The 21,852-nt window shown below is 48.7% G+C and overlaps 2 protein-coding genes across 3 annotated transcripts in view; both read right to left on the bottom strand.

The window, feature by feature from the left end:
- si:dkey-11f4.7 (piezo-type mechanosensitive ion channel component 2) overlaps positions 1-21,852 on the bottom strand; it is a 237,469-nt gene that overhangs the window by 102,400 nt on the left and 113,217 nt on the right. The window contains exons 35-39 of the mRNA XM_062057601.1: positions 20,271-20,436; positions 19,957-20,200; positions 19,769-19,865; positions 1,998-2,157; positions 186-275 (exon numbers count right to left, since the gene is read on the bottom strand). Of these exons, the coding sequence (XP_061913585.1) occupies positions 186-275; positions 1,998-2,157; positions 19,769-19,865; positions 19,957-20,200; positions 20,271-20,436 (757 nt within the window). The remainder of the gene's footprint in view (positions 1-185; positions 276-1,997; positions 2,158-19,768; positions 19,866-19,956; positions 20,201-20,270; positions 20,437-21,852) is intronic.
- On the bottom strand, positions 14,681-19,638 carry LOC133656778 (uncharacterized). Of its 2 annotated transcripts, XR_009827157.1 has the most exons (3): positions 18,132-19,638; positions 14,850-15,333; positions 14,681-14,793 (listed from the first exon to the last, which is right to left on the bottom strand). XR_009827157.1 is itself a non-coding variant. In XM_062057622.1 (2 exons), the coding sequence occupies exons 1-2, from the start codon at positions 18,813-18,815 to the stop codon at positions 14,938-14,940; spliced, it is 1,080 nt and encodes a 359-aa protein (XP_061913606.1). In that variant the 5' UTR covers positions 18,816-19,638; the 3' UTR covers positions 14,694-14,937. The 2 variants fall into 2 exon arrangements, 1 of the variants encoding a protein (XP_061913606.1); XM_062057622.1 differs by having other exon boundaries at positions 14,694-15,333.

Below are 21,852 nucleotides of genomic sequence, written 5' to 3'. Positions count from 1 at the left end.
TCATATCAGCATGCTATGATTCCACATATCAACCAGAAAAAAAAGGCTATTTTCTTCCCTACAACAACAGATGACTTCTCCACAGGTGATTTTATTTCTGTCATTTATGGAGTGTTGTTTTACACACAACAGTTGTACATAATGTGACACATCATGGAAAGTTCCACAACAGTGCGTAGTCTTACTGTTTCTTCAGCGTCTCAACAGACTTCTTCTCCAGTTCCAGCCGGGCCGCCACCTGCTTCTTCACCTTGGCCTCGAACAGCTCAGCACCCCTGACAGGCCAAGACACCATTTATTTATTCATTTATTGATGGATTTATGGATTGATTGTCACATTTTGCCAAGAGAAGAACTCAGTGAAAGGGAAAGAAGGGTCAGTGTCAGGGTCAGGGTTAGTGGGGGCCTTAATATCAGCGATGTAAAGAACCCTTTGGGGAAAAAGAGGAAAAAACGGAAAATCAAGAAAAAAGAGGAACATTTTTAAAAATGAGGAAAATTGAGAAAAAAAGAGGAAAGTTAACAAAAAAGATGAAAACTCGGAAAAAAGAGGAAGTTTAAAAAAAAAAGGAAATCGGGAAAAACAGGAAAGTTAAAAAAAATAGAGAAATTGAGAAAAAAGATAAAAGTTGGGGAAAAATCTGAAAATTGAGAAAAAAAGAGGAAAATTGAGAAAAAAAGAAGAACTTTGAAAATAAAAGAGGAACATTGAGAAAAAAGAAAACTTTTGAGTGAAAAAATAAGAAAATTGAGGAAAAGAAGAGGAAAATTGTGGCAAAAAAAGGAAAATTAGGAAAAAAATAGGTATTTTGAGAATGAAAGAGAAACGTTGAGAAAAAAGAAAAACATTTGTGAAAAAAGAAGAACATTTAGGAAAAAAGAGGAAAATTGAGGAAAAAAAGAACAAAATTGAGAAAAAAAGAAAATGAAAAAAAAGGAAAGTTGAAGAAACGAGAAAAAAAATAGAAAAAGAGGAAAATTGTAAAAAAAAAAGAGGAACATTAAAAAAAGTGGGAAATTGAGGAATAAAAGAGAATTGAGAAAAAATAAAAGTTGAGGAAAACAAGAGGAACATTGAGAAAAAAGAAAACAGTTGAGAAAAAACAGGTAAATTGAGGGGGAAAAAAAGGAAAGTTGAGGAAAAACGAGGAAAATCGGGAAAAAAAGGGGGAAATTGAGGAAAAAAAAGTTAAGTTGAGGGTAAAATAAGTGGGAATTTTCTACATGGTATTTTACTTTAGGTTTATTCTCATTTACCAACCTCTGTTAGATCTTTTTTTGACACATGACCAATTTATTGTTGCACATAATTTTTATTAGATTATTAACAAACATTTTTATTTTTGAGAAAGTTAAATTCCACAACATGCATGCAAAATAGTCAGAAAACATTTGGCAACTCTATCCTGTAGCCACGCCCCCTCAGGTAGTACACTTCCTGTGTGTGACGATCTGTCACATTCACGTCTGGTTGGGTTTCCTTGCTTTGTGTAGTGCTCTCAAGGTTGGTTCCTTTTCCTGCTTGTCTCCCTAAGCGCTATTTCCCCTCACCTGCCGCTGATTGGCAGCCTGGCAAGCCTGTTGTCAGTCGGCTGGCTGCTATTTATGCCTGCCTCGCCCTCCAGTCAGGGCTCCATGATTGTTTCCTGTTTCAATGTTCCCTGCATGTGCACTTACCAGTTGCACTATTTCCTTTTTGATATTAAAGTCATGTTTACCTGCCCTCTCTGCATCCTGGGGTTCAAGACCTACAGCACCTGACATTGTGTTTACATCAAAAATACACCTCCTCACTGGCAACTAATAAATATATACATATATACTTTACAATGTAAAGTATATATATATAAATATATATATATATATATATATATATATATATATATATATATATATATATATATATATATATATATATATATATATATATATATATAATATATACATTAAAAAGGTGGATGTTAGTTATATTTGTGTGTGCGTGTGATGGTACACACCTGGAGGCGAGTATCTTTGACGACTTGAGGTCGGCCACCACGTACAGGAAGTAGTAGCTGAGGAAGACTCTCCTCTGGGCTAAAAGTACGGTGAAACAGATGGCGTCCCACACGATGCCAGCCTCGCCCTCTGGCAGCTCGCACTCCTCATCCGGCTCGGCTGAAAGCACCAAGAATACATTTTGTTTGGCCACACGTCTTACAGTGGACCTGAAGTCACAGCTCTCTCTCTCTATATATATATATTGATGGAACGAGATATTTTCCATATATCCATATTTTGTGTTACTTTTTACTTCCGTAGTCATATTACAAAACAGCTAGTGCTTTTCCAAATTGTCTGCTTAGTAAAAGGTTGACTGTGTGTTTGAGGCCTTGGAGCGTCTGGAATGCAAGCGGTAGACAAAACAAAATGGGAGAAGAGTACAGGAAGAGGGAGAAGAAGGCAGACAGGATAGAGCCACGCATCGAGATAGTTTGTGCAAGGCTGGTCTCATTATTGCCAAAGCTTTGACAATAAACAACGAAATACCAACTACTGCTTTTGGTGGTCAATTTAACATCAGCTTATTTGCCATTAAAAGAACTTGGGAGTGGACAGCAGACTTTGACTTCCTTGGGAGGAAGAGCTGTCGACACAACAATATATATATATACACTACCATTCAAAAGTTTGGGGTCACCCAAACAATTTTGTGGAATAGCCTTCATTTCTAAGAACAAGAATAGACTGTCGAGTTTCAGATGAAAGTTCTCTTTTTCTGGCCATTTTGAGCGTTTAATTGACCCCACAAATGTGATGCTCCAGAAACTCAATCTGCTCAAAGGAAGGTCAGTTTTGTAGCTTCTGTAACGAGCTAAACTGTTTTCAGATGTGTGAACATGATTGCACAAGGGTTTTCTAATCATCAATTAGCCTTCTGAGCCAATGAGCAAACACGTTGTACCATTAGAACACTGGAGTGATAGTTGCTGGAAATGGGCCTCTACACACCTATGTAGATATTGCACCAAAAACCAGACATTTGCAGCTAGAATAGTCATTTACCACATTAGCAATGTATAGAGTGTATTTCTTTAAAGTTAAGACTAGTTTAAAGTTATCTTCATTGAAAAGTACAGTGCTTTTCCTTCAAAAATAAGGACATTTCAATGTGACCCCAAACTTTTGAACGGTAGTGTATATATATATATACTGTATATATAACTAATGTTCATGCAGGAGACTTCCGGCTTCCGTGTTCAAAGTCAAGATGATTGTGTCATCAGTTCATTATCAGGCACAATGAAATCTTGAATAGGCTTTGTTAATTTAAACCAAAATCAGCAGATCAAATTCAATATTAATTACTGTAGAATAAAACATTTAAACAATGTACGTCAACGTCGAGTCAGCCTGCAGTGAAATTACCGTAGGTTCTTCCATCCTCCCGATCCTCACAGCTAATCACAAAGCAACTGCGCCTGAAACTGGCTCTACCCAACACATGCTCACTAAACAATAAAAGCCTGCTTCTCAATGAATTTATAACGGACAATAATCTTGATTTCCTCTGTTTAACTGAAACCTGGCACAAACCTCTGGACTACTTCTCATTAAACCAAACCACTCCCCCCAATTTCACATACATGGAGAAGGCTCGCCCTGAGAGGCGGGGAAGAGGAGTTGCTACAGTTTATAGAAAAGACATTAAAACAACCTCCATCTCCATTCTTGACATTCCCTCATTTGAACACACTGCTTTCAAACTCTCTGGTCCCACTCCTCTAGTCACCGCCGTCATTTATCGACCCCCCGTCCCCGAGCCAAACCCCTCCTTTCTCTCCGATTTTTCATATTTTCTGATCCAGCTTTGTGCCATCTCCCCATCTGTTCTCCTCCTTGGTGATTTCAATTTTCACGTCAACGACACAAATAATGAACCTGCTTCTGAATTCCTGGATCTACTAAACCGTCTAAACTTCACACAACATGTCAACGTCCCCACTCACACCCGTGGTCACACCCTGGATCTCGTCTGCTCCTCTGGCCTCACAATAAATCACCTCTCCAGTCTTAACCTCAACATCTCAGACCACCTGGCTATAATTATGGACATCAACATCCCCATGCCCCCTCCCAAAGACTCACGCAAAATATCCTTCCGTAATATCAAATCCATCTCCCCCTCTGCTTTCTCAGCCTCCCTCACCACCATGATATCTGCCTCTGTTCCCTTGTTACCCGACAACCCCTCTGACTTGGTGAACTTCTACAATCACACACTCTCCTCCTGTCTTGACCAGTTAGCTCCAATCAGAACCAAAATCGTCACTTTCACACGCTCAGAACTTTGGTACACCCCCGAACTCCATATAATGAAATCCCGCAAACGCCAACTGGAAAGACTCTTCAAGAAAACTGGTTTAACTGTTCATTACCAAGCCTACACTGATCACCTCCACCAATACACAGATGCCCTCAACTCCGCTCGATCCACCTACTACTGCGACCTCATACACTCTGGCTCTTCCAACCCCAAAGCTCTCTTCTCCACAATAAATAAACTCCTCAAACCTACCGACAACATCTCCAACACCTTCAACACTACCAAATGCAACGCCTTTCTATCATTCTTCCAAAACAAAATAGACACCATTTACAGCAACCTGACTACCTCAGCCACTCCCTCTTCCTCCCCACCTGCTTGACCCCCTCCGCCGCCATCACCTCCAATTCCACTGCTACGCAGACGACATCCAGCTATACATCTCCACAAAATCCATCTCCTCCATAACGCTCTCCACCCTGACCGACTGCCTCACTGAAATCAAATCATAGATGCACTCCAACTTCCTCAAACTCAACTGCGACAAATCAGACATGCACATCATCGGCCCCAAATCCCTCACCAAAACTGTTCACAACTTCCACCTCTCTGTCGACAACTCTACTTTGTCCCCATCCACTGACATCCGCAACCTCTGAGTCATTCTGCACAATAACCTCTCTTTTGAACACCACATCAACCACATCACAAGAACTGCTTTCTTCCACCTCAAAAATATCGCCCGTCTCCGTCCATCCCTCTCCTTCTCTGCCGCTGAAACCCTGATCCATGCCTTCATCACCTCCAGACTCGATTACTGCAACAGCATCCTCTACGGCTCCTCTTCCAAAATCATCAATAAACTCCAATACATTCAAAACTCTGTCGACCCCCTGCTCACCCACACCCGCTACCATGAGCACATCACCCCAGTCCTTCAGAAACTCCACTGGCTCCCCGTTCCTCACCGGATCCACTTTAAAACCCTCCTCCTCACCCACAAAGCCCTCCATTACCAGGCCCCCTGCTTCCTCCCCAACCTGCTTCACCGCTATATCCCTTCACGCAGCCTCCTCTCCTCCGACGCCAACCTCCTCTCCCCACCACTCGGAACCAAGCTCCGGACCTGGGGTGACAGAGCCTTCTCCATCGCTGCTCCCACCCTCTGGAACTCTCTCCCCAAACCTATCCGTGACTGCTCAGACCTTCCTACCTTCAAAACACACCTTTTCAGATCTGCTTTTAACCTGCGATTAGTGTTCTGTGTCTTGTAATGTCTCGTCTCGTAATGTCCAGTGTTATTATGTATTATTACTATGTAAATAAATAAATGATAAATGGGGTGTACTTGTATAGCGCTTTTCTACCTTCAAGGTACTCAAAGCGCTTTGACAGTATTTCCGCATTTACCCATTCACACACACATTCACACACTGATGGCGGGAGCTGCCATGCAAGGCGCTAACCAGCAGCCATCAGAGGCAAAGGGTGAAGTGTCTTGCCCAAGGACACAACGGACGTGACTAGGAAGGTAGAAGGTGGGAATTGAACCCCAGTAACCAGCAACACTCCGATTGCTGGCACAGCCACTCTACCAACTTCGCCACGCCGTCCCTAAATGTACTGCTTTTATATTTCCAGTATTATGTATTATTACTTTGAACTGTTTTATATTGTACTTTTTATCCTGTAAAGCACTATACCAAATAAAATGTATTATTATTATTATTATATATAAATATATATATATATATACTATCATGTCCCACTAGGAAGACTTACTATACACACACATACACATATACAGTACATAGTTTCCTCATCAAGGCAACATAAGACACCCTCCCGAGCCCTAAAAACCTCCACCAATTGCTTGGCACAGAGCAATCCTGCAACCTCTGCGGGACCATCAATGCCTCACTCCAGCATCTTCTGTCAGGCTGCAAAATGGCGCTGACACAGGGTCGGCTCAGATGACGGCACGACTAAATGCTCAGCAAGCTGGCAGAGATGCTGGAGAAAAGTCGGCGGGAGGAAAACAACCAGAGTCCAGGAGAAAGCCAATGCAGGATCCACTTACTCAGGCAGGGGGAACCTGCGACACATTCCAGCAAGAGACCATCCGTCAAGCTATTAACACCAGGGGCGGCGTGGAAGATGGAAGTGGACTTGGGTAGGCAGCTACAGTTCCCATAGGAGATATGCAGCACCACCTTAAGACCAGATGTGGTGCTGTGGTCTGCAGCTGTGAAGTCAGTAGTACTGATTGAGCTGACAGTGCCATGGGAGGAGGGCCTGGAAGCTGCCTACGAGAGAAAGAAGGTGAAGTATGCAGACCTGGTCGCGAAGTGCAGAAAAAGTGGATGGAGTGTGAAGCTGTACCCGGTGGAGGTGGGAACCACAGGCTTTGTGGGCAGATCAACACCACGCCTGCTCAAGGACTTGGGACTACATGGAGCCACCCTGAGCAGATCTACCAAGGAGCTTTCAGAAATAGCAGAGAAAGCTAGCCACTGGCTCTGGCTGAAACAACGCGACAAGGTTTGGGGAGAAACATCCGAGTAGGTTTGCTGCAGGTGGTGTCAGGGAGATGTCTCTTTTCACTCCCCCCCCCCCCCCCCCCCACCCCACCCCCCCCCCACCCCCCCACGACACCACCAGGAGATGTTCTAGGCTAAGGGGCAAAACATCAATGAGAGGTGGTCCCCAGCTGAAGACCCTGCAGCAAAACTTTTTCTGGTATGTGGTCAGGTGTAGGCCTGCCTCAGAGAAGAGGACGTCCCTGCCATGCACAGTCCACCACAGGCACCGTTGGAGGTGCAACAGGCCTAAAGCCCAGCGGCAAGACCACCTTGCTGTAATTAAAATGCATTTTTCTTGGTGCAATCGTGCAACATAAAACACATATAACACATATTTGGTAATAAAAAGAGCTGTAACTGAGCTATCAGATCATGTTATAGACTCAGACGGAATTCAAGGAATTCAAGGAATTCAAGGAGCTACTGTTAGGATTTATTGTTCATTTGCCTGATGGCCGAGGGGAAAAAACTGTTCAGGTGGCGGGAGGTGTGGGTCTGGATGGACCATAGTCTCCTGCCTGAGGGGAGAGGGGAGAATAGTTTGTGTCCAGGGTGAGAAGAGTCAGCTGTGATTCGACCCACACGCCTCCTGGTCCTGGAGGAGAACAAGTCCTGGAGGGATGGGAGCTTGCAGCCAATCACCTTCTCAGCAGCACGTACGATGCGCTGCAGTCTATGCTTATCCTGGACTGTGGCGCCGGGGAACCACACTGTGATGGAGGAGGTCAGGATGGACTCTATGATGGCTGAGTAAAACTGCACCAGCATCTCGGTCGGCACCTTAAGTTTCCTCAGCTGCCGCAGGAAGTACATCCTCTGCTGCGCCTTCTTGATGAGGGAGCTGATGGTCGGCTCCCACTTGAGGTCTTGGGTGATGGTGGTGCCCAAGAAACGGAAGGAGTCCACAATGGGGACGGGGTGGAAGAGTCAATCAGGGTGAGGGGGGATGGTGGGGCTGTGACTTTCCTGAAGTCCATGATCATCTCCACTGTTTTCTGGGCGTTCAGCTCCAGGTTGTTGAGGCTGCACCAGGACGTCAGCCGGTCCACCTCTCTCCTGTAGGCGGTCTCATCGCCATCCGAGATGAGCCCGATGAGGGTGGTGTCTTCCGCAAACTTGAGCAGTTTTACGGATTTGTGACTGGAGGTACAGCAGTTTGTATACAGGGAGAAGAGCCAGGGGGAGAGTACACAGCCCTGAGGAGTACCAGTGTTCGTAGTTCGACTGTCCGAGACAATCTTCCCCAGCTGCACGTGCTGTCTTCGGTCTGTCAGGAAGTCATTGATCCAACTGCAGAGGGAGTCGGGCACGCTGAGCTGGTAGAGCTTGTCTCGTAGCAGTCCAGGGAGGATGGTGTTGAAGGCAGAGCTGAAGTCCACAAACAGGATCCTAGCGTAGGTTCCTGGGGAGTCCAGATGCTCCAGGATGAAGTGGAGGGCCAGGTTCACTGCATCATCCACAGACCTGTTGGCTCTATAGGCGAACTGCAGTGGGTCCAGGAGGGGGGCGGTGATGTCCTTGAGGTGGGGCAGGACCAAGCGCTCAAAGGACTTCATGACCACAGACGTCAGCGCGACTGGCCTGTAGTCATTTAGTCCTGTGATCCGTGCTTTCTTGGGGACAGGGACAATGGTGGAGGTCTTAAAGCAGGACGGCACGCAGCATAGCCCCAGAGAGGTGTTAAAAATGTCAGTGAAGACAAGAGCCAGCTCATATGCACAGTGTCTGAGAGTGGAGGGGGAGACACCATCCGGCCCGGGGGCCTTCCGCGTATTCAGCTTCAAGAACTGCCGGCCTACATCCTCTTCTCGGATGGAGAGGGCCTTTACAGTCCTATGATGTTCTTGGAGTCCTGTGATGTCCTTGGAGTCCTTTGAGTCCTTTAACTCCTTTAACACGCGAAGTCCCAGAGAAGGGTCAATTGACATTTTTACCTAGAAAACACACAAGAGGGTCATTTGACCCCTAGTCCCCCCTGTGGACACTCCTTTTGTTATGAAAATGTGGCTGTTAGTGGCACACGGCAGGGGGCCACTTGAGCCTGTGTGGGGGAGGGGACCTTACAGCTCAAGCTTTAGTTCTGAGGTAGGTTGTGTGTGTTTTTGCAAGGATCAACAGAATGAAGGGATCAACACTCTGACATTTATTGTTAAAAAAAATACAAAACAAAACATATTTACAAAGAATGAAAAAGCAACTGTTTTCCCAGTTTTGGTGTGGAGGGTTGTTGCAGAAGCAATTGTTATTTTTGTGTGCCAAAAATAGTTTAAAAAAAAAAATTTACAAAGAAAAAAGCATATTTACAAAGAATGAAAAACCATGTCCATGTAAACGTGACTGACATACATTTGAGCAGTCACTCACAATCCTGGCACTGCCATTGCTCCTTTCGGCATTTCCCACATGTATAATTTTTCTGTCTACCTAGACAAACTGCCCCTAACAGCCTCATTACCATAACAAAATGAGTGATTAGTGTATTCGGGAAAAGCGTCGGGCCAAATGACCCCTCTCTGGGTCTTCTAGGTAGACAGAAAAATGCTGGGACTTCTAGTGTTAATGAAGTGCTGGCATTGGTGGGGAGGGTGATGGTGGGGGGAGCAGGGCTTTGATGAGCTGAATGCCGTTCATGACGACAGTAATGTGTGTTGAGGCCCTGAGCGAGAGTCTGAGCGAGAGTCCGGTCATTCAGGGCCTGAGGGGTTTTGGGCTTATAGTTCGTAAGGGCCCTTAGACGTCTCCAAACGGCCGCAGAATCATTGGAGCGGAACTGTTCCTGTAGACTGTTAGAGTACACAGATTTAGCTTTCTCCACTTCCCTGTTGAAGTGGTACTTCGCTTCTCTGTATGTACTCCGGTCCCCGCTTCTCCACGCAGCCTCCTTCTTCTTGCACAGCTGTCGGAGCTTGGGTGTGAACCAGGGCTTGTCGTTGTTATAACAAATCCTGGTGCGTGTTGGAATGATGCGCGCCTCATTGAACTGTATGTATGAGGTCACAGTGTCCGTATACTCGTCCAGATTGTCCGTGGCCGCTCCAATTGCCTCCCAGTCTGTCGTCTCCCAACAAGCACGCAACTCGTCCACAGACTCGGCGGTGAAACACTTAATGGTCCTCATAACAGGTTTAGCCAGTTTCAGTCTCTGTCTGTATGAAGGGATTAAGTGCACCATCACATGATCTGATAGTCCAAGAGCACCGCGCGGGACTGCATGAAAAGCCTTGCTCAATGTAGTGTAGCAGTGATCCAGCGTGTTCTCCTCTCTGGTCGGGCATTTAATAAACTGTCTATACTTTGGTAATTCCTGGCTCAAATTTCCCTTGTTAAAGTCACCACGCACGATAACAAGAGAGTCAGGAAAAGACCGTTCCACATGTAAGATCTGTCCTGGAAGCGTGCGCTGAGCGTCACGCACGTCCGCGCCGGGCGGGATGTAAACAGCCACCAGAATGAATGAAACAATCTCACGCGGTGAGTAAAAGGGCTTACAGTGAATGAAGATATATTCCAGAGAAGGAGAGAAGTGTTTGAAAATCACTGTCACGTCTGTACACCAGCTGTTGTTGACAAAGAAGCAGACTCCACCGCCTCTTTTTTTGCCTGAGAGCGCCGCGTCTCTGTCCGTGCGGAGAAGATTAAAGCCATCCAGTTGCACCGCGCTGTCAGGGACACTTGCGCTCAGCCATGTCTCCGTGAAGCACAACACACAAGATGAGGAAAAGTCCTTGTTCCTTCTCATCAGCAACGCTAGCTCGTCCATCTTGTTGGCAAGTGAGTGGACGTTGGAGAGAAAGATGCCTGGTAGAGGCGTGCGTAATCCCCGTCCGCGAAGGCGGACAAGAGCGCCCGCCAATTCCCTCTTCGGTGCGGTCTCCCTCTTTTGATCACACAATGGACCAAATCCGCAGCTGACGTTAAGGTGACTGGTAATAAGTCCATAGGGATGATGGATCTGATGTTCTGTAGCTCTTCGCGGGTGTAAGAGCACCCGGACACGCAATTTATGCACAAAAACAAACAAAACAGAGCGCACGAGAGCACCGAGGCTGCCTTCATCGGCGCCATTGAGTGAGCCTATTGATGACCTGGTGGCAAACAGAAGGCAGCTCTGCAAGCGTTGGAGGAAGGCAGAGGAGTCTGAAAAGGAGGGCCTGAAAGCTCTCTGGGATGAGATCAGAAGACGCCTCGCTAACCTCCGGAGGGCAGAACGTATCAGAAGATGGAGAAAAAGGAAGGAGAAGGAAAGGTCAAGTTTCTTCAGGAATCCATTCCGGCATGCACAGGGGCTCCTTGAGGAGAAGACAAGCGGAACCCTGGATATCTCCACAGAAGTACTGGAGGAGCACATCCGCAGTCAGTACAGTGACCCAGCAAGGAACAACCCCCTAGGCTCCCCAGGGTATGTGCCCAGACCCTCAGAACCATCAGCCCTGTTTGATACATCACCACCCAAGCTCAGCGAGGTCAGGCAGGTGATCCAGCGGGCAAGATCTGCTTCAGCACCAGGCCCGAACGGAATACCATACAAGCTGTATGAGGACTGCCCAGGAGTGTTGAAGCTGTTATGGACCCTGAAGAGAATTGCCTGGACTAAGCAGACCATACCATCTGAATGGCAGAGGGCAGTGGCAGTTTCTATTCCCAAACAACAGAACGCCAAGACCATCGAGCAGTTCAGGATGTGGAGGGAAAAGTCTTCTTTTCTGTGATGGCGAGAAGAATGACTACCTACCTCACGCAGAACAACTACATTGACACCAGCTTCCAGAAAGCTGGGATTCCAGCGTAGAGCATGCTTGTATGATTTGGGAACAGATCCAGACCACTAAGAGGGAGAAGAAAGATCTGCACGTCATATGGTTAGATCTAGCCAATGCCTATGGGTCAGTGCCACACCTGCTCATAGACTATGCCATGGAATTCTTCTACATCCCAGACAACATCAAGACCATGATCAAGATCTACTTCCAGGACATGCACATGTGCTTTGCACTGAAGAAGGTGACCACTGGCTGGCAACAACTGGAGGTAGGGATCGCAATGGGATGCTCCATTTCCCCCATCCTCTTTGTGGCAGCTTTCGAGGTCATCCTGATCGGTGCTAGGCAGGTGGTGGGTGGTGTCCGGCTGCCTGCAGGCCAGAAGCTCCCGCCACTAAGGGGCTATATGGACAGACATCACCTGCCTGCTACGAACCGCCACATGCACATCCAGGCTACTTAAGAGGCTGGATGAGCTGATCACCTGGGCCAGGATGAAGTTCAAGCCTCAAAAGTCAAGGAGCCTCTCAATGCGAAAGGGGGAGAGAAACGACAGAGTCACCTTCACCATCACTAGAGAAGACATCCCACGCATCGTGGATCAGCCCATCCGAAGCCTGGAAAGACTCTATACACCTGGTCTCTCAGACAAGGACATGGGAAAAATCATCCTCCAGCAAAGGGCCTGTCCAAGATCGATGCAAGCCAGCTACCTGGGAATTACAAGGTGTGGTGTTACCACTTCACCCTGTACCCAAGGATGATGTGGCCTCTGAAGCTGTGCGAAGTCACATCATCAGACGTAAGCCGGATGGAAGCAAAAGCCAACTCTTTCATCCGAAAATGGCTTAGCCTGCCACGGTGCTTCTCAGCTGCTGGCCTGTATAGATGGAACTCACTCCAGGTACCCCTGAAATCTATCACCCTGGGCTACAGGCAGGAGAAGGCAAGGCTGGTTATGGAGCTAAGGGACTCCTCCGACAGGGCAGTGGCGGATGCAAATGCCAGAGTCGAGAATGGAAGGAAGTGGAGGGCCAAGGAGGAGGTCCAGAAGGCGATGGGGAGACTGCAACACCAACAAGTCGTGGGCATGGTCCAGACAGGCCGGGCAGGCCTTGGATGGAGTGATCCAACCATCCTATGGTCCAAGGCAGGCAGGAAGGAGAGGAAGGACCTTGTTGTTGCTGAAGTCACCAGGATTGAGCAGGAGGAGCTCAGAGTGAGGTCTGCGGCACAGGGGCAGCAGGGGAGGTGGACAACTTGGGAGGGTGTCTCAAGCCGAGCAATCAGCTGGGCAGATTTCTGGAAACTGCCACAGGTTTGGCTCAGTTTCCTCATCAGGGCAACATACGACACCCTACCGAGCCCTAAAAACCTCCACCAATAGCTTGGCACAGAGCAATCCTGCGACCTCTGCGGGACCATCAATGCCTCACTCCAGCATGTTCTGTCAGGCTGCAAAATGGTGCTGACACAGGGTCGGATGGCGGCACGACCAAGTGTTCAACAAGCTGGCAGAGGTGCTGGAGAAAACTCGGCAGGAGGCAAACAACCAGAGTCCAGCAGAAAGCCAATGCAGGATCCACTATATATATATATATATATATATATATATATATATATATATATATATATATATATATATATATATATATATATATATATATATATATATATATATATATATATATATATATATATATATATATATATATACATATATATATATACATATATATATATATATATATTAGGGGTGTGGGAAAAAATCGATTCGAATTCGAATCGCGATTCTCACGTTGTGCGATTCAGAATCGATTCTCATTTTAAAAAAATCGATCTTGAAAAAAAATGTTTTTTAAATTAATCAATCCAACAAAACAATACACATAACAATGCAATCCAATTCCAAAACCAAACCCGACCCAGCAACACTCAGAAATGCAATAAACAGAGCAATTGAGAGGAGACACAAACACGACACAGAACAAACCAGAAGTAGTGAAACAAAAATGAATATTATCAACAACAGTATCAATATTAGTTACAATTTCAACATAGCATTGATTAAAAATCCCTCATTGACATTATCATTAGACATTTATAAAAATTTTAAAAAATGAACAATAGTGTCACAGTGGCTTACACTTGCATCACATCTCACAAGCTTGACAACACACTGTGTCCAATATTTTCACAAAGATAAAATAAGTCATACCGGTATTTTTGGTTCATTTAATAGCTAAACAAATTTACATTATTGCAATCAGTTGATAAAACATTGTCCTTCACAATTATAAAAGCTTTTTACAAAAATCTACTACTCTGCTTGCATGTCAGCAGACTGGGGTAGATCCTGCTGAAATCCTATGTATTGAATGAATAGAGAATCGTTTTGAATCGGGAAAATATCGTTTTTGAATCGAGAATCGCGTTGAATCGAAAAAAAAATCGATTTTGAATCGTGACCCCAAGAATCGATATTGAATCAAATCATGGGACACCCAAAGATTCCCACCCCTAATATATACATATACACACACACACACACACACACACATATATATCATATATATCATCACATATACTATCATGTCCCACTTGGAAGACTTACTACACACACACACACAAACATATACATATATGTGTGTGTGCGTGTGTATAGTAAGTCTTCCTAGTGGGACATGATAATAATGTTTATATAAATTCAGGCTTCAAGCAATATCTAAGTTCAGACAGATGTCATAACGCCACCGAATATAGCTTTTATAAATTCAATATAGATGTCATGACAGTAATATTGACATCATTTGTAACAGTAATAGTTACATACTTTATAAAAGTAATAGGTGAGTAATGTGTAATAGTAATATTGACATGGTGGTACATTATGGAGATAATATGTGAGAGTAATTGTGGAGGTCTTGCTCCAAGGAACCTTGGATCACCACAGACGGACGTGACAGCTTCAGTCATGTTTGCACACAATGATTTATTTTGCAATAAATAGTTCCTTATGCTTTTCAGCAAATGTCCGTCCCTCTCAGTGAGCATAAATGGTTTCTCTGCAGCCTTTCGCTCGTGCTCCACTGCCAACTCGCCACCCTCCACGACCATCAACAACCTTCTCCTTCCCGACTGCTCCCTTTAACAGAGCGACAGGTCATCAGACAAACACTCTCAGCTGTGTCATCTACGCACCTGTCGCTAATCTCGAAGCCGGTCCTGGCACATCCCGCCTTGCTGCAGTCCCGTAGGCCACGCCCCTCACATACCTCCACCGCCAGACTCAGGCCGGGACGCTGTCCGGCCGAGCCCACTCCCCCCCCCCCCCCCCCGTGAGGGAAAGGAAGTCCGCCACGGCCATCTGTACACCCGGTCTGTGAATCAATCTGAAGTTGTAGGGTTGCAACGCTAGATACCAACGGGTGATCCGCGCGTTGGCATCTTTCATGCGCTGGAGCCACTGGAGGGGCTTGTGGTCCGAGCAGAGGCTGAATGAGCGCCCCAGGAGGTAGTATCGGAGGGCCCCGACCGCCCACCTGATGGCGAGGCACTCCCTCTCCACTGTGCTGTACCTTGCCTCCCTTTCGGACAGTTTCCGGCTGATGTATAGGATGGGTCGGTCGACGCCCTCCACCTGCTGGGACAAAACCGCTCCCAGACCTCTGCCCGACGCGTCAGCCTGCAGACAAAACGGGAGAGAAAAATCAGGCATGTGCAGGACCGGCTCCTCGCAGAGGGCCTTCTTAACCCTCTCAAACGCCTGCTGGCACTGCTCCGTCCACTGAACCAGATCTGGAGCCCCCTTTCGGGTGAGTTCAGTTATTGGGCCGGTCAGGTCCGCAAACCGGGGAATAAACCTCCGGTAGTAGCCCGCCAGACCCAAAAACTGCCTCACCTCTTTTTTCGTCTTGGGGTTTGGGCAGGTTGCAATTGCCGCTGTTTTATCTACTTGCGGCCGCACCTGTCCCCCCCCAAGTGGTACCCCAGATACTGTACTTCCCTCCGGCCAACTGCACACTTCGCCGGGTTGGCGGTGAGCCCTGCCTGCCTCAGGGACTCGAGCACCGCCCCCACCCGCTGCATGTGTTCTTCCCAGCCGCTACTCTGGATGATGACGTCATCCAGGTAGGCGGCCGCGTATGCAGCGTGGGGTCGCAGCACCCGGTCCATGAGGCGCTGGAACGTGGCGGGCGCACCGAACAAGCCAAACGGAAGTGTCACAAATTGGTACAAACCTTCCGGAGTGGAAAAGGCCGTTTTTTCCTTGGACTCTGGTGACAAGGGAATCTGCCAGTAGCCCTTGGTTAAATCCAGCGTCGTGAAAAAACGAGCAGTGTCCAGCCGATCCAGGAGCTCGTCGACCCGAGGCATTGGGTACGCGTCAAACCGTGATACTTCGTTCACCTTGCGGTAATCCACACAGAACCGCACAGACCCATCCTTCTTCCCTACCAGAACGATGGGGCTGCACCACGCATTGTGGGATTCTTCTATTACCCCCACTTCCAGCATGGATTTTAATTCCTCCCGAACTACTTTGCGTTTGTGTTCGGGGAGCCTGTATGGCCGAGATCGCACTGTAACCCCCGGGCTGGTCTCAATATGATGCTGGATGAGATTCGTGCGCCTGGGCCGAGAGGAGAACACATCAGAAAAGCGCCGCTGCAGCTTGGCAACATCCGCTCTCTGCGCTAACGTGAGCTGGTTGTCACAGGGTAGGGGAGGGGCCGTGACAGAGCGCGGGATCTCTGGTCCCAGCTCCTCCTCCTCCTGCACTACTGTCACCATGGAAACAGGCTCCGCCTCCCTCCATGATTTCAGTAGGTTTAGATGGTAGATTTGAGTGTCTCCGCCCCGGTCCGAGCGTCGAACCTCGTAATCCACATCACCCACTTACCGTGAGACCTCGAAGGGTCCCTGCCACGTCGCAAGTAATTTTGAGCTGGATGTTGGGAGTAATACAAGTACTTTTTCTCCCGGTGAAAATTTTCTTAGCTGGGTGCCCCTGTTATACGTGCGTTGCTGCCGTTCCTGGGCGCGGAGCAAATTCTCCCGTGATAAGTGCCCCACCGTGTGGAGTTGTGCTCGCATGTCCATAACATACTGAATTTCGTTCTTGCTGGAGCTTGGACCCTCCTCCCAACTTTCCTTAATCACGTCCAACACCCCGCGCGGTTTCCTGCCGTATAATAACTCAAAAGGCGCAAAGCCTGTGGAGGCTTGGGGTACCTCCCGCATCGCAAACATTAGGGGATCCAGCCATTTATCCCAATTTGGTTTGTCCTTGTGCGTAAACTTACGGATCATGGTTTTTAGCGTCTTATTTAGCCGCTCCACCAGCCCATCTGTCTCTGTGGGTGGTACACGCTGGTGCGGATCGCTTTAATTCCCAATAACCCGTACAGTTCCTTTATCGTGCATGACATAAAGGACGTGCCCTGGTCAGTCAGAATCTCTTTCGGGATTCCAACTCGGGAGATGACCTGAAACAGGGCCTGCGCTACACTCTTTGCAGAGATGGAGCGAAGAGGCACTGCTTCGGGATAGCCCGTTGCGTAATCCACCAGGACTAACACAAAGCGATAGCCCTGTGTGCTCGGGTGGAATTGTTCCGATGAGGTCCATAGCCATTCTTTCGAAGGGGACCTCCATGAGCGGCAATGGCCGCAAGGGCGCCCTTGGGGTGGCCGCCGGGTTCACCAGCTGACAGTCCGGGCAGGCAGCGCACCAGCGGCGCACGTCTGCTCGGATGCCCGGCCAATAGAATCGGACCATCACCCGATTGAGTGTTTTATTATACCCCATGTGGCCAGCCATGGGACTGTAGTGCGACGCCTGGAAAACCATTTCCCGGCGGCGTTTCGGCACCAACAACTGGGTGATTTCCTCTCCTGTTTGAGTGTCACGGCTCACTCGGTATAATCTATCTCTAATAACTGAGAAGTGAGGAAATACCCGCGCTGTTCCCGGGCGCACCAGCTGACCGTCGATGTAATCCACCTGGTCCCAGGCCGCGCGCAAAGTCTCATCACGGGACTGCTCAAGGGGAAAATCCTCCGTTGGGTGCCAGTGGGGGGCCGGGGGGGTCTCCCGCGAAGCCCCCGCCGTTTCCCGCTCGGCAGTGTCGGATGGACTCGCGTCGCCACTGAGAACCGCGCGGATATTCCCCCTTCCTACGGTCCGTGAACGCACCCCCACGCATTGTGTCAGTAAACGGTTAAACCCCGGCCAATTTATGCCCAAAATTACGGGGTGCGAGAGGTGCGTACTTACAGCTACCTCGACCCTATGCTTTTGTCCCTCATACCAAATTTCTACTGGCACCATAGGGTACTCGTGCACATCCCCATGAACACACCTGATTTTTAGCCGTGTGGCATGCCTCAAAGCCCCGGGTCGAACCAGGTTCTGGTGGATCATGGTCTGCCCGCAGCCCGAATCCACCATTGCCTGGTATGTACTCCCTTGTATTGTTACCTTGATACCATACGTCTCACCCGGGCCGGGGGAGGGCACTGAAGGGCCGGCCACCCCGGCCACGCGCCCCACTTCCACCTGCTGAGGTTCCTGACGCGCGCGACCGGGCCGCCCACGCCTCCAGCACGCCTGCCCAAGCGTTTGAGGGGCCGTCTGCCCGGGAGATGTTCTGAGGGAAGCAGCCGGGACCTGCGAAGAAAGAGCAGAAGGAGTGTTACGCGGGTTAAGGTGGGGAATGTGCTCTACGCTCTCCTTCTTATGTTGCACGCTCTGTCCGTGCGCCGTTGGTGCCGGTTGCACCTCGCGGTGGACGGCCAGGTGGTCCTCGGCGAGGGTCACCGCAGCTGCCAGGTCCCGGGGCCGGTGGTACCGGACCCAGTTGGCCGTCTTCGTCGGGATCGCCTCCAGGAACTGCTCCCGGATGATCTGATCCAGCAGCCTGCCATCTCCTTCTCCCGGCTGCAGCCAGCGCGTCGCTGCGTCCCGGAGCCGCTGACCAAAGGTGAATGGCCGGTCCTCCTTTCCCAGACGCATGGACCGTAACCGGCGCCGGTAATCTTCGACGGTGCATCCCGTCCGGTCCAGCACCGCCCTCCTAAGGTCTGTGAAGCGCATTCTGGATGCCGCTGGCAGGCTGAGCGCTGCACGGTGCGCCTCCCCCACTCTTCCTCCGGCCACGCACATGCTCTTGCCGTGGCCGCAAAAATGTCCAAAAAGGCAAGGGGTTCCTCTTCCTCCCCCATGCGGTGTATGGAGACAGCCGTTGGTATTGGCCGTGCTCCGCCCATCTGGTCCGCCAACGCCCGCAGGACCTCGCACTGTTGGCGGGCTACCTCGAGCTGTTGGCGGCTGCTCGCTGCCACCTTAGCGACCACGCCCGCGAGAGCCGTCAGGGGGTCGTCCTCCCCCACCTCCGGTGGTCCAGCCAGGTTGGGCGCCAAATTGTGGAGGTCTTGCTCCCCAGGGTTCCTTGGATCACCACAGACGGACGTGACAGCTTCGGTCATGTTTGCACACAATGATTTATTTTGCAATAAATAGTTCCTTATGCTTTTCAGCAAATGTCCGTCCCTCTCAGTGAGCACACAACTGGTTTCTCTGCAGCCTTTCGCTCGTGCTCCGCTGCCAACTCGCCACCCTCCACGACCATCAACAACCTTCTCCTTCCCGACTGCTCCCTTTAACAGAGCGACAGGTCATCAGACAAACACTCTCAGCTGTGTCATCTACGCACCTGTCGCTAATCTCGAAGCCGGTCCTGGCACATCCCACCTTGCTGCAGTCCCGCAGGCCACGCCCCTCACAGTAACATTGACATGGTGGTACATTATGGACATAATATGTAAGAGTAATATTGACATGGTGGTACATTATGGAGATAAGATTGACATGATGGTACATTATGGAGATAATAGGACATGGTGGTACATTATGGAGATAATAGGACATGGTGGTACATTATGGAGATAATATTGACGTAGTGGTACATTATGGAGATAATATTGACATGGTGGTACATTATGGATATAAGATTGACATGGTGGTACATTATGGAGATAATAGGGCATGGTGGCACATTATGGAGATAATATTGACATGGTGGTACAATATGGAGATAATAGTGGTGGTGTACTCACGGAGGTCGTAGCCTTTAATGGTACAGAACATGCTGAAGGCCTGAATCAACCAGCAGCCATTCTTCAACAAACTGTCCAGGAGAGCGCAGGAACCCAGCTGAACACACACAGTGAAAAGCACATTTCTATGAACCGCAGTTCCCCAGTAGCGGCAGCACTCGTGGAGGCCTGGACCATGATGTACTGACCGACACCACGTTCTTCATGGCGATGACGAAGCAGGTGTAGGCGATGAGCCAGTCCCACAGGCGCAGGATGTACTTGACGGGCTGCATGAGCACGCTGCTGCCGAAGAGCATGAAGTAGAAGCAGGCCACCAGGTAGCCCAGACAGAAGATGTTGATGCGCGTGGTGCCCGTGATGAAGATCAGACACAGCACCAGCCAGAAGAAGTAGCTGAACACAAACACCTTCACCATGTCCAGGTAGGACCTGGGGGACCACACCAACACATGCCACGGCTGTAGGCGACCTCCTGTTTGAAAGGGTGTGGGCGTCCCACCTGCAGTGCAGGAAGTTGTCCACAGGTATGAACTGCTTGCAGCTGCTGGGGTCCAAACTGCGACTGATCTCCACATTCTCTCCTGCCAGCAGTCGCACCACCGCCCGGTTCTCCTCCTCAAACACCTGCCACTGTAAGGACGAGCACAGCAGCAGCAGGTGGTCGTCTGCACACACGTGCACACGTCACACACACGTGCACACGTCACACACCTGGCAACACAACACCTGGACCCACCTGCGCACATCACACACCTGGCAATCCAACACTTGCACACGTCACACACCTGGCAACACAACACCTGCACACACATGCACACATCACACACCTGGCAACACAACACCTGCACACACATGCACACATCTCACACCTGGCAAGCCAATGTATGTATGTATGTATGTATGTATATATGTATGTAAGTATGTATGTATATATGTAAGTAAGTATGTATGTATGTATGTATGTATTTATGTAAGTATGTATGTATGTATGTACTGTATGTATGTGTGTATGTAAGGATGTATGTGTGTATGTATGTATGTATATATGTAAGTATGTATGTATGTATATGTATGTATATATGTAAGTATACATACATATACATACGTACATACATATGTATATATGTAGGTATGTGTCCTGGGCATGACGTTAAAGTGCATCCGGCAGTGGAGGCTCTTCTTTGGGGGGTCTTGGGGCACTAGGAGGTTAACCCCTTAACTACTGTTACCCCAGGTGGCCCTTGGCAAAGGCCTAGTACCTGACTGCCCCCTAGCCAGGGATACGGCGAAGACCCGCTGCCTTGTGGGTAAGTCTAGGAAGACAAAGGCTAGGGGAGCACACCCTGAAAGAAAAGCAACGTGGTTGGCGGCACACGACAGGCGGTCCTCCAAAAAACTGGAGCTCCGGCAGCCTCCTGCAACTGTGGAAGAGTGCCGGTCGTCCTGGGTTCCCCTTGCCACCGGATCCCACCCTCTCACAGTGAAGAAGTGCTGCTGGGACATGCGCACCCCCAGTGGCACTTTAAACAAGCTCCTCTGTGCAGGTATTCATCTCTGCCTCGGTGAGACCAGCTACCAGAAATGAAACAAATCTGGTGGCGATGGGGTGTCTGATAACGGGAGCAGGTATGAATGCACCGGAAGCTCCTAGTCAGAACCCTGCACACCAGCGGTACAGGGCTATCTATGGTCGCTAGTAGCTGATATTGAGTGGCAGCTGCTCTCAGCAGACTCCTGTACGCCTGAGCAGCCCTATTAAGGATTGCACTGCTCACCCCAACTGGGGAAAGGCCTAGAAAAGGTGGCCCAAACATTGCCCACTCAAAACCATCCTGGACAGGCTACCGCACCTGTCGGGAATTCCACTCCGCGGTCGAAATAAAGCAAAGAAAATAATCCCTCTTAAACTGGCATCATGGAACATAAGGACACTCCTGGACACTAGCGTTACCACTGATAGACCCCAGCGCAGAACTGCACTCATTGCAGCGGAACTTAACCGCTACAATGTTGATATTGCTGCACTTAGTGAAACCAGACTCCTGGATGAAGGATCCCTGAAGTAAGAAGGGCAAGGTTAC

The sequence above is a fragment of the Entelurus aequoreus genome, linkage group LG01 (genome assembly GCF_033978785.1).
Source record: "Entelurus aequoreus isolate RoL-2023_Sb linkage group LG01, RoL_Eaeq_v1.1, whole genome shotgun sequence".
NCBI lineage: Eukaryota > Metazoa > Chordata > Actinopteri > Syngnathiformes > Syngnathidae > Entelurus > Entelurus aequoreus.
This window is presented reverse-complemented; position numbering and strand designations above follow the sequence as displayed.

What these genes read in the sequence shown, in the direction of transcription:
- LOC133656778 (XM_062057622.1), bottom strand. Translation starts at nt 18,815, where the DNA reads ATGTGCGTGGCCGGAGGAAGAGTGGGGGAGGCGCACCGTGCAGCGCTC. An exon ending in GTGAGACGTATGGTATCAAG is followed by an intron (nt 15,334 to 18,131) that starts GTAACAATACAA and finishes TTTTGTCTGCAG; the next exon opens with GCTGACGCGTCGGGCAGAGG.